General features: G+C 44.7%; 1 protein-coding gene across 2 annotated transcripts in view; it reads right to left on the bottom strand.

Annotated features, from left to right (window-relative positions):
* The window catches only part of LOC115152906 (cytohesin-3), a 45,931-nt gene extending 40,641 nt beyond the window's left edge, over positions 1-5,290 (bottom strand). Inside the window, exon 1 of one of the 2 annotated variants that reach the window (XM_029697829.1) lies at positions 4,973-5,290. In XM_029697829.1, coding sequence (XP_029553689.1) covers positions 4,973-4,991 — 19 coding nt within the window. In that variant the 5' untranslated portion in view covers positions 4,992-5,290. Of the gene's footprint in view, positions 1-2,205; positions 2,313-4,972 lie in introns of those variants that run through there. The other variant, XM_029697830.1, reaches the window with a different exon arrangement.
* Positions 5,291-13,180: the final 7,890 nt, after the last annotated feature.

Here is a 13,180-nt window from a genome sequence, read left to right as displayed (position 1 = left end):
TGCATGCCCATTATCAGCCCATATAAGAAAATGGCCTAATCCTACACCATGGCCTTTCACCCCTTCCTAGTTAGCAGCCAGGCAGTCAACTGATGGAAAACAAATTATGCACCAACTTTGACCGCATGCTGCACAGTGCAGCTCCATGATATTATGAAGCATTACACTCTGCACTGCACTAATTTCAGTTGAAAGGGTTTGGCTTGAATTAAAAAAGTATTTTAACCAGCACTGTTGTACATGACTAGCTGGGGTAAATTTAGCATGCCAGCATAAACGCATTGAATGTGTGTGTGTGTGTGTGTGTGTGTTACATCTATGCTGTTGTTTTAATTCATGCAGTGCAACATGTAATCCTTTCCATGCACTTATCTTCCCAGTGTGATCACAGGACCTCAAGCCTCTTTGCTCTGCTACCCCCGCCGCCATACCGCTACCCCCGCCGCCATACCGCTACCCCCGCCGCCATACCGCTACCCCCGTCATCCAGTGTCTTCCTAGGTCCAAAGACTACTCTGTGCTTTACAGATATTCCCTTTATCAATAAAACATTTGAATAAATTCATTTGACTACTGCCACATAGGCAAAGTGTGAGCTTAGTTATTTAAGCATGATCATGCATGAATTATAAATAAATATTATAAAGCTGTAAAACCTAAAAACCCAGAGGGAACAATGGAAATTACTGACGTTGGCAATGTCCTTCATTGATGCTGTAACAAAGGCTTGTATTGTACATGCAGATACTGCTTCCCTAAAGACCAGGTTTTGGGTTAACAAGCCATTGTTATGCAGCCCTTTAAATCTTCCCTCTTCTGCCCATTGAGTTTGAGTGTATAAACATATACAGACCAAAAGGAATAAAATCTATGGCGAGTAATACTAATGGTGAATGAGCCGTTGCACAGCACTCCAATTCACTGAAGGGCGGAAACATAACCTTGAAGAACAATTGTGAAATGTCCCTTTGTATTCATCATCTCCAGCACTGCCTCAACATATGTGAAAAGGGCACGTTTCTATGTTCTGTAGCAAAAAAAAGAGGAAGATAAGTGTTTTCAATGATATCAACCAATTAGTAGGCAATGCCTACTCATAATTGGTTAAAAATTACAATATACACCAATGATATCATTGGAAACACTCACCTTCCTCCATTTTCACATTCAGTAGGTTGATGTTGGGCCGGTGCTGGAGATGATTAATATGAAGTTGAAAAATAGTGAAATTTCCCTTTAATTTAACCATGGGCAAATAGGTTTAGAAAAGGGTTATGTAGAGCGTGAAAAGGGTTAACTCTACAGCAACAGGATGGACCAGTGATACATGTAGAGGGTCCCCTCTTCAGCGTCTGCTAAACTCTCCCAGTTTAACCCCCAAACAGATATCCTCTTCTCAAGACAAATGTTTACAATACATGGCCTTTGCCCCCTGCCTTGGGTTGTCTCTTCTTTCACATCATGCAAGCAGTATTGAATACCACAGGCTGTGGTTTAGCACTGTCATTTAAATCAATCCATTCGGAACAGGTGCCACTGAAGGATCTAATGAATGAGCCTGTTTTGAAAGCCTTCCAACCGCAAAAGTCGACTTTCCTGTTGAAAAAGAGACGTTTATCTGATATTTTTCACCCGTTTCAATAGAACTGCTTTATAATGGAAAGATTAGCCTAGCTTAAAGCTCCGGCACGAACTTCAAAGCAAGTCAGCGTAACAGACAAATTGACGACGAAGCACATTGCTGCATGCGTTTTTACGCATTCCTCACGGTGTTCAATTAATATGCTGAGTATAGCAAATTTATAACACCTCCCTAGTAGAGTTGCGCACCCACCCCCCCCCTACAAGTGATCATAGTTTTCACCTGGTCAGTCTTATGAAAACAGCAGGTGTTCTTAATGTTCTGTATATGCCCTCCTGATGGATAAATATCATTTATTGTCCCACTTGATGATTAAGAAGTGTCCAGTAACCATCCTCCACAAGAGCTCTTTATACCCTAGCTCTCAAACTCCAGGCAGCATCCTGCCTTCTCCCTACAGTTCTCCGCCATTAGCTTCGCCCACGACTGGCACATGTGATCTACAGTCCCGATGCTGCGTTAACGTTTACAAAAACGTCAATAATCGCTTGCAACACGGCTTTCAAAACATATGGCCCTTTCAACCGCGAGAAGAATCATTACAATAAACAATATACACTTACTGTAGCAGTTTAGCACAGATCCATAGAGCTATGGGTGTCTCCATCCGATGAAACTACACTTCCCGAGTTAGGTTTACACACAGGTGTTCGGAGCGTGCTAGATAGCTAATTAACACAGGTGGTCGGAGCGTGCTAGATAGCTAATTAACACAGGTGTTCGGAGCGTGCTAGATAGCTAATTAACACAGGTGTTCGGAGCGTGCTAGATAGCTAATTAACACAGGTGGTCGGAGCGTGCTAGATAGCTAATTAACACAGGTGGTCGGAGCGTGCTAGATAGCTAATTAACACAGGTGTTCGGAGCGTGCTAGATAGCTAATTAACACAGGTGTTCGGAGCGTGCTAGATAGCTAATTAACACAGGTGTTCGGAGCGTGCTAGATAGCTAATTAACACAGGTGTTCGGAGCGTGCTAGATAGGTAATTAACACAGGTGGTCGGAGCGTGCTAGATAGCTAATTAACACAGGTGTTCGGAGCGTGCTAGATAGCTAATTAACACAGGTGGTCGGAGCGTGCTAGATAGCTAATTAACACAGGTGGTCGGAGCGTGCTAGATAGCTAATTAACACAGGTGTTCGGAGCGTGCTAGATAGCTAATTAACACAGGTGTTCGGAGCGTGCTAGATAGCTAATTAACACAGGTGGTCGGAGCGTGCTAGATAGCTAATTAACACAGGTGTTCGGAGCGTGCTAGATAGCTAATTAACACAGGTGTTCGGAGCGTGCTAGATAGCTAATTAACACAGGTGTTCGGAGCGTGCTAGATAGCTAATTAACACAGGTGGTCGGAGCGTGCTAGATAGCTAATTAACACAGGTGTTCGGAGCGTGCTAGATAGCTAATTAACACAGGTGGTCGGAGCGTGCTAGATAGCTAATTAACACAGGTGTTCGGAACGTGCTAGATAGCTAATTAACACAGGTGGTCGGAGCGTGCTAGATAGCTAATTAACACAGGTGTTCGGAGCGTGCTAGATAGTTAATTAACACAGGTGGTCGGAGCGTGCTAGATAGCTAATTAACACAGGTGTTCGGAGCGTGCTAGATAGCTAATTAACACAGGTGTTCGGAGCGTGCTAGATAGCTAATTAACACAGGTGTTCGGAGCGTGCTAGATAGCTAATTAACACAGGTGTTCGGAGCGTGCTAGATAGCTAATTAACACAGGTGTTCGGAGCGTGCTAGATAGGTAATTAACACAGGTGGTCGGAGCGTGCTAGATAGCTAATTAACACAGGTGTTCGGAGCGTGCTAGATAGGTAATTAACACAGGTGTTCGGAGCGTGCTAGATAGCTAATTAACACAGGTGGTCGGAGCGTGCTAGATAGCTAATTAACACAGGTGGTCGGAACGTGCTAGATAGCTAATTAACACAGGTGGTCGGAGCGTGCTAGATAGGTAATTAACACAGGTGTTCGGAGCGTGCTAGATAGCTAATTAACACAGGTGGTCGGAGCGTGCTAGATAGCTAATTAACACAGGTGTTCGGAGCGTGCTAGATAGCTAATTAACACAGGTGGTCGGAACATGCTAGATAGCTAATTAACACAGGTGGTCGGAGCGTGCTAGATAGCTAATTAACACAGGTGTTCGGAGCGTGCTAGATAGCTAATTAACACAGGTGGTCGGAGCGTGCTAGATAGCTAATTAACACAGGTGGTCGGAGCGTGCTAGATAGCTAATTAACACAGGTGTTCGGAGCGTGCTAGATAGCTAATTAACACAGGTGTTCGGAGCGTGCTAGATAGCTAATTAACACAGGTGGTCGGAGCGTGCTAGATAGCTAATTAATACAGGTGTTCGGAGCGTGCTAGATAGCTAATTAACACAGGTGGTCGGAGCGTGCTAGATAGCTAATTAACACAGGTGGTCGGAGCGTGCTAGATAGCTAATTAACACAGGTGTTCGGAGCGTGCTAGATAGCTAATTAACACAGGTGGTCGGAGCGTGCTAGATAGCTAATTAACACAGGTGGTCGGAGCGTGCTAGATAGCTAATTAACACAGGTGTTCGGAGCGTGCTAGATAGCTAATTAACACAGGTGGTCGGAGCGTGCTAGATAGCTAATTAACACAGGTGGTCGGAGCGTGCTAGATAGCTAATTAACACAGGTGGTCGGAGCGTGCTAGATAGCTAATTAACACAGGTGGTCGGAGCGTGCTAGATAGCTAATTAACACAGGTGGTCGGAGCGTGCTAGATAGCTAATTAACACAGGTGGTCGGAGCGTGCTAGATAGCTAATTAACACAGGTGGTCGCCTCTTGTCTTCAGTCGGTCTTTCAGAAACAAGCGCTGTTACGTGGAGATATGGCCGTGTGGGAACACTAACCGTACAAAGGTGTGTATCAATTGACCATTTTTTAAATGATTTCTCGCTGATATGAAAGATAAGGTCCTTATGCTTCCAAAACCGTACTGCAAGCGATGCATGTTAAATGTTCAGAGTCTTGGATCTTAACAAAATTCCCCACTTCAGAAGCCGCCCAATGATTTGTGTAATAGAATGGAACTGAGTCATGATCAAAGGCTATTTATACCCTACCTATATTTACACCCATTTATGACAACAGTTGACAAAATACCATTGCATTTCTTAATACCTTACTGTTAGAGGGAAACAAATACATTTCTGATTAAATGTATGCAGTGGTTACAAGTATTCATTGACTCATGCTTTACGGCGCATAACCTATATCAGTCCATCCACACACCAAAGCAAATGACCATGGAACAGAGAAAGAGAGAGACGGTGAGTGAGTCTTACTATTATTGTCTTCGTCCATCTCTTGAATGCAGTGATGAGAGTCCAGAAATTAGATCGGTGGGTCAAGGTAGATGTGTTTTATTACTGGCTATAAACTGTAGATACTGTAATGACAGACCGACGGCTCACACAGAGAGCTGAGCTGTGCAGAAATGCAACAGCGGCATGTGTCAATAACAAAATCCCTACATGAGAAATATATGCTGCCACCAAATAAACATCTATGTGTTATGTGTAATAAAAATGTCAAAGAATTGGATGTATTTAATCCAATGAGAATAGTTGTCCTGCCACTACAGATCCCTCTCGATCCTGGTTACTCCAAAGCGATGCAAAGGATAGCGGATTCTTTACTCTGATATGGCAACGTTTACCACACGTCATCCCTTTGCTCCGCCCTGGTGGTGACAGACAACCCCTCCCTTTATACAAACGTTTCATTAATTCCAAGTAGCCCGCACATATACAGTGCATTCGGAAAGTATTCAGACCCCTTGACTTTTTCCACATTTTGTTACGTTACAGCCTTATTCTAAAATTGATTACATAGTTTTCCCCCCTCAATCCACACAATACCCCATAATAATGAAGCAAAAACATGTTTTTAGAAATGTTTCCAAATATGTTTAAAAAAATGCAACAAAATATTACATTTACATAAGTATTCATACCCTGTACTCAGTACTTTGTTGAAGCACCTTTGGCAGCGATTACAGCCTTGTAGGTCATACCCAAGAAGACTCAAGCTTGGCACACCTGTATTTGGGGAGTTTGTCGAATTCCTCTACAGATCCTCTCAAGCTCTGTCAGGTTGGATGGGGAGCATCGCTGCATAGCTATTTTTAGGTCTCTCCAGAGATGTTAGATTGGGTTCAAGTCAGGGCTCTGGCTGGGCCTTTCAAGAACATTCCGAGACTTGTCCCGAACAGTTGTGTGCTTAGGGTCATTGTCCTGTTGGAAGGTGAAGCTTCGCCCCAGTCTGAGAACCTGCTCCAGAGCGCTCAGGACTTCATCAAGGATCTCTCTGTACTTTGCTTCGTTCATCTTTGCCTCGATCCTGACTAGTCTCCCAGTCAATGCCGCTGAAAAACATCCCCACAGCATGATGCTGCCACTACCATGCTTCACCATGGGGACGGTGCCAGGTTTCCTCCAGACATGATGCTTTGCATTCAGGCTAAAGAATTCAATCTTGGTTTCATCAGACCAGAGAATCCTGTTTCTCATGGTCTGAGAGTCTTTAGGTGCCTTTTGGCAAACTCCAAGCGGGCTGTCATGTGCCTTTTACTGAGGAGTGGCTTCTGTCTGGCCACTCTACCATAAAGGCCTGCTTGGTGGAGTGCTGCAGAGATGGTTGTCCTTCTGGAAGGTTCTCCCATCTCCACAGAGGAACTTTGGAGGTCTGTTAGAGTGACCATCGGGTTCTTGGTCACCTCCCTGACCAGGGCCCTTCTCCCCCGATTGTGCAGTTTGGCCGGGTGGCCAGCTCTAGGAAGAGTCTTGGTGGTTCCAAACTTCTTCCATTTAAGAATGATGAGGCCACTGTGTTCTTGGGGACTTTCAATGCTGCAGAAAGTTTTTGGTACTCTTCCCCAGATCTGTGCCTTAACACTATCCTGTCTCGGAGCTCTACGGACAATTCCTTCAACCTCATAGATTGTTTTTTGCTCTGACATGCACTGTCAACTGTAGGACCTTATATAGATAGGTGTGTGCCTTTCCAAATCATGTCCAATCAATTGAATTTACCCCAGGTGAAATCCAATGAAGTTGTAGAAACATCTCAAGGATGATCAATGGAAACAGGATGCACCTGAGTTCAATTTTGAGTCTCATAGCGAAGTCGCATAATAAATAAGGTATTTCTGTTTTTTATTTTAATACATTTGCAAACATTTCTTAAAGTCTGTTTTCGCTTTGTCATTATGGTATCGTGTGTAGATTGCTGAGGAACATTTTTTATGTAATCCCTTTTAAAATAAGGCTGTAACATAACAAAATGTGGAAAAGGTCAAGGGGTCTGAATACTTTCCGAAGGCACTGTATACATAAAAGTAGCCTATACTATCCTGTATAAAACAGAGAATTTTACTCCATCTATTCCAAAACTTCTGAAAAAATTCACAGATATAAGAGAGTCTGTTTTGTGCAACAAGCTTATGCTGTCATTTAATGGTGATAATGACATATGAATCTGTCTGGAGGAATATAATTGGAATTTGCAATGGCATAATGAAATGGCATTCTGTATGACATTTATTATTGAATTGCTCTTAGTGTTGAATATCAGGATCAAACTGTTCTTTCCCATTTATCTGGGGAATAGGTTCTTCCCAATGGTGATATCACAGATTAAACCAATAGTTAAGCATAGTGAATTATGACATACAGTATTCAGCATGTTACAGGAACTCCAGTCAGTTCCTTCCTGTCAATCCCAACCCAGTCATGCCTCAACATAGTAGTGACTTCAGTGCATCTGACCTACATGGGGGAGTGTAACTCACTCACAGGAGTACAGGCACAGTCCTCCCACAGGTGCACCCACAGGTCCAGAGTACTCATGCCATGGCACAATGGCAGTTGAGAGGAAGAGCCATTGTACAGCAGGGAAGGGTCAGGGAAGGGCACAGTCCACCCACAGATCCAGAGGAGCCATTGTACAGCAGGGGAGGGGAGGATGCTCTGTTGTCATGGTAAAGGAAATAGTTTGCTAATGTTCCTCTCTGTGTCCTTTTGCTCAGTTTTACATGAGTGAGCCTCTGACTCCCTATAGTGGGGTGTTGGGGTGTAGCCCTACTGCTTGAACCCCTGCCTCCCTATGGCGGGGTGTTGGGGTATAGGCCTACTGCTTGAACCTCTGACTCCCTATAGTGGGGTGTTGGGGTATAGGCCTACTGCTTGAACCCCTGACTCCCTATAGCGGGGTGTTGGGGTATAGGCCTACTGCTTGAACCCCTGACTCCCTATAGCGTGGTGTTGGGGTATAGGCCTACTGCTTGAACCCCTGACTCCCTATAGCGTGGTGTTGGGGTATAGGCCTACTGCTTGAACCCCTGACTCCCTATAGTGGGGTGTTGGGGTGTAGCCATACTGCTTGAACCCCTGACTCCCTATAGCGGGGTGTTGGGGTATAGGCCTCTTGCTTGAACCTCTGACTCCCTGTTGGGGTGTAGGCCGGCTGCTTCAGGGTTTGGAGGAAGAGTAAACAGGATGAGAGAAAGCATACAGAATTAAATGGATTTCTCAAGTGGGACAGATCCACCCCTTAATTCCAATTTGGCCCCATACTGTTGGCTTACACTATTACTTGCCTTTTCCCCTCTCTCCTTAGTTACTGAGAAGTACACAGACTGTTGTTACATGAACCACACTGTGAGGATTGGAATACATTGGATTCTCTTCCGTTTCATGGATGGCCAAAGGATTGCGTAACAATTATGGGAAGCCGACCTCACTTCACCACACCCTTTTTACATAGTTTCCATGTTTTAAACACTGACGCTTGTTAACAGTAGAACAGCCATGACATAACTATTACAGGAAGTCAATGGGTATTGATTGTTCCTTTACCTTGGATGATCTTTCTTTTACAGTTCCCTTACACAGTTTTCTCTTTCTCATATCACGATATCAGGCTAAGCTTAGGAAAACAAATGCATATTGAATAGACATACAGTACATGATATGGATCATGATATCCACACAGTTGAATATAGGATCATTCAGATTATGATGTTCACATGCATTTATGCAATCACTGACACAGAAGCCAACCAAGAGATTTTTATCTGACCAGGAGAATGATGCAACTGCTGTGTGTAATGAACATGTGACAACCGTTTCCTGGAATAGAAGATTAATGGTCCTCTCACGAAGGCTGCAGGGGTAAACAAATGAAGAATCCTCACTGCTTTTAAGCATGGATATTTACAACTAATTCACAGAAAGACCCTAGTTAAGAGTCCAAGTTATATGCGGAGACCTCGATTAGCTGGAAGCACAAAGCAGTCAATATTACAAAGAAACTTGAAGGTAAATCGAGTGGAATTCTGAATATTTTTTTTCTCTCTAAACTTTTTGTGACAGTTGAGAATCTGCAAGGAGTTATCTCCTTAGGGCAACTCCTACAGTACATGATGTGTTGGAGACAAATGTTTTGGGAGTTTATGATGTTTGTATCTGAGCAGAGGTTAGGCTGATGTACAACAACCTCGTCCTCCATTACACACTAAATCAAACCTCCAGATTACCCTCGACAATCCTCCTCTCTCTCTCTCTCTCTCTCTCTCTCTCACTCCTTCTCTCCACCTGTCTCTCACCCTCTCTCTCTCTGCCCCACTGTGACCTCTGTTTTATCTCAGCTACAACAGAAGATGTGATACAGAGAGACGTACACACACACACACACACGGAGACAGACGTGTATACACACACACACACACACACACACACACAGAGATAGAATCCCAATACTTTAATGATGACAGCTTCTCCATCCTAGAGGGGGAGATGGACCATTTCCAGGCCCAGGGACATGTACTTGTCTGTGGCGACCTAAATGCCAGAACTGGACAACAACCTGACACCCATTTATGTTGAAGTAGTTGTGGCTAGGGCAGGCCTGGGCAACTCCAGTCCTCGAGGGCCTGATTGGTGTCACAGTTTTTCCCCAGCACCAGCTAACACAGCTAGCCCAACAGACCAAAACACTCTCCTGGGTGCAGGTGTAGATGTGTCAAAGTCTACCATACGTAGAAGACTACATCAGCAGGACTACAGAGGGTACACTACAAGATGCAAACCACTGATAAGTCTGAAGAACAGAAAGGCGAGATTACAGTTAGCTAAAAAGCACCTAAAAGAGCCCCAAGAGTTCTGGAGAAAAGTATTGTGGACAGATGAGACAAAGATTAACATGTACCAGAGTGATGGAAAATGTGGAGAAAAAAAGACATGCCCATGATCCAAAGCATACCAGCTCATCTGTGAAACATGGTGGAGGGGGTGTTATGGCTTGGGCCTGTATGGCTGCCAGTGGAACAGGCTCACTTGTCTTCATCGATGATGTGACTGCAGACAGAAGTAGAACAATGAATTCTGAAGTCTACAGAAATATTTGATCTGCTCAGATAAAACCAAATGCCTCCAAACTCATTGGACGGCACTTCATCATGCAACAAGACAATGACCCTTAACAAACTGCTAGAGCAATGAAGGGTTTTTTTTATGGCCAAAAAGTGGAAAATCCTTGACTGGCCAAGTCAATCACCGGATCTGAATCCAATTGAATATGCATTTTACATGCTGAAGAGGAGACTGAAGGCAATAAGTCCCCGAAACAAGCAGGAACTGAAGATGGCTGCAGTACAGGCCTGGAAGAGCATCACCAGGGAAGATACCCAGCGTCTGATGTCGATGCATCGCAGACTTCAAGCAGTCATTGCATGCAAAGGATATGCGACCAAATATTAACAATGATTACTTTATTCTACATTATGTTAAACTGTCCAATGTTTTTTGATGCCTGAAAATGGGGGGGACTATGTACAAAAGCTAATTAAAGCTGACAATCTGCACTTCACCCTCATCCTTTCAAACTCAAAGTGCTAGAGTACAGGACCTAAATAACAAATTAATGGTCACTGTCCAATGAATTATGGTGCTCACTGTATATATCAACAAATTGGCAAGGGCACTAAAACAGTCAGCAGCATCCGGCCTCACCCTACTAGCATCTGAAGTCAAATGTCTACTGTTTGCTAATGATCTGGTGCTTCTGTCCCCAACCAAGGAGGGCCTACAGCAGCACCTAGATCTTCTGCACATATTCTGTCAGACCTGGGCCCTGACAGTAGATCTCATTAAGACAAAAATAATGGTGTTCCAAAAAAGGTCCAGTTGTCAGGACCACAAATACAAATTCCATCTAGACACCATTGCCCTAGAGCACACAAAAAACGATACATACCTCGGCCTAAACAACAGGGCTCCTGAGTGGCGCAGTGGTCTATGGCACTGCATCTCAGTGCAGGAGGCGTCACTACAGTCCCTGGTTCGAATCCAGGCTGTATCAGATCCGGCCGTGATTGGGAGTCCCATAGGGCGGCGCACAATTGGCCCAGCGTCGTCCGGGTTTGGCCAGGGGTAAGCCGTCATTGTAAATAATAATTTGTTCTTAACTGACTTGCCTAGTTAAATAAAAAATTATAAAAGAAATAGCAAGGTGAACAGACCATGGCTCTGGTGGTTGATGTTCTTGATGATATTTTTGGCCTTCCTCTGACATCGGGTGCTGTAGGTGTCCTGGAGGGCAGGCAGTAGGCCCCCGGTGATGCGTTGGGCAGACCGCACCACCCGCGGTTGCAGGCGGTGCGATTGCTGTACCAGGCGAAGATGCAGCCCAACAGGATGCTCTCAATTGTGAATCTGTAAAAGTTTGTGAGGGTCTTAGGGGCCAAGCCGAATTTCTTCAGTCTCCTGTCTGTGTGGGTGGACCATTTCAGTTTGTCTGTGATGTGTACACCGAGGAACTTGAAGCTTTCCCCCTTCTCCACTGCGGTCCCGTCGAAGTGGATAGGGGCGTGCTCCCTCTGCTGTTTCCTGAAGTCCACAATCAGGTCCTTCATTTTGTTGACGTTTCCTGGCACTCTGCCAGGGCCCTCACCTCCTCCCTGTAGGCTGTCTCGTCATTGTTGGTAATCAGGCCTACTACAGTTGTGTCGTATGCGAAGTTGATGATTTGAGTTGAAGGTGTGCATGGCCACGCAGTCATGGGTTAACAGGGAGTACAGGAGGGGGCTAAGCATGCACCCTTGTGGGGCCCCTGTGTTGAGGATCAGCGAAGTGGAGGTGTTGTTTCCTACCTTCACCACTTGTGGCGGCCCATCAGGAAGTCCAGGACCTAGTTGCACAGGTCGGGGTTCAGACCCAGGGCCCAAAGCTTAATGAAGAGGTTGGAGGGTACTATGGTGTTGAAGGCTGAGCTATAGTCACTGAAAAGCATTCTTAAGTAGGGATTCCTCTTGTCCAGAAGGGATAGGGCATTGCGATTGCATCGTCTGTGGATCTATTGGGGCGGTAAGCAAATTGAAGTGGGTCTAGGGTGTCAGGTAAGATAGAGGTGATATGATCCTTAACTAGCCTCTCAAAGCACTTCATGATGACAGAAGTGAGTGCTACGAGCTGATAGTTATTTAGTTCAGTTACCTTTGCTTTCTTGGGTACAGGAACAATGGTGGATATCTTGAAGCAAGTGGGGACAGCAGACTGGGATAGGGAGAGATTGAATATGTCCATAAACACTCCAGCCAGCTGGTCTGCGCATGCTCTGTGGACGCGGCTAGGGATGCCATCTGGACCGGAAGCCTTGCGAAGGTTAATTAACACGCTTAAATGTCTTACTCACGTCAGCCACAGAGAACGAGAGCCCACAGTCCTTGGGAGCGGGCGGTGTCGGTGGCACTGTGTCATCCTCAAACGGGGCAAATAAGATGTTTAGCTTGTTTGGGAGCAAGACGTCGTTGTCCGACTTGGCTAGTTTTCCCTTTGTAATCCGTGATTGTCTGTAGACCCTGCCACGTACGTCTCGTGTCTGAGCTGTTGAATTGCGACTCCACTTTCTCTGTACTGATGTTTTGCCTGTTTGTTTGCTGTACGGAGGGAATAACTACACTGTTTATATTCAACAATATTTCCAGTCCCCTTGCCATGGTTAAATGCAGTGGTTTGCGCTTTCAGTTTGTGCAAATGCTGCCTTCTGTCCACAGTTTCTGGTTTGGGTAGGTTTTAATATTCACAGTGGGAACAACATCCCCTATACACTTCCTAATGAACTCAATCACAATGTCTGTGTATACATCAATGTTATTTTCAGAGACTACCCGGGAACCATTCCCAGTCTGCGTGATCAAACAATCTTGAAGCATGGATTCGAAGTGGTCAGACCAGCGTTGAATAGACCTAAGCACGGGTATCGGCTTGAGGGTGAATGTACACGGGAATCATGGGATGTTCTTTTGTATATTATTGCTGTGAGAGCGAGAGCTAGCATGCACTAATTGTAATGGTCACATTAGCTTCCTGCTAATTCACAGTTATTTCCATTCTAACAGACAAAAGACCAAACTACAGCCATCAACATCCTGTTGTCCTGCACATTTAATGTGCTTCCTTTCTTTAAAAACACAAGCCAAGATTAACGAAGTA

Source organism: Salmo trutta, chromosome 18 (genome assembly GCF_901001165.1).
Source record: "Salmo trutta chromosome 18, fSalTru1.1, whole genome shotgun sequence".
NCBI lineage: Eukaryota > Metazoa > Chordata > Actinopteri > Salmoniformes > Salmonidae > Salmo > Salmo trutta.
This window is presented reverse-complemented; position numbering and strand designations above follow the sequence as displayed.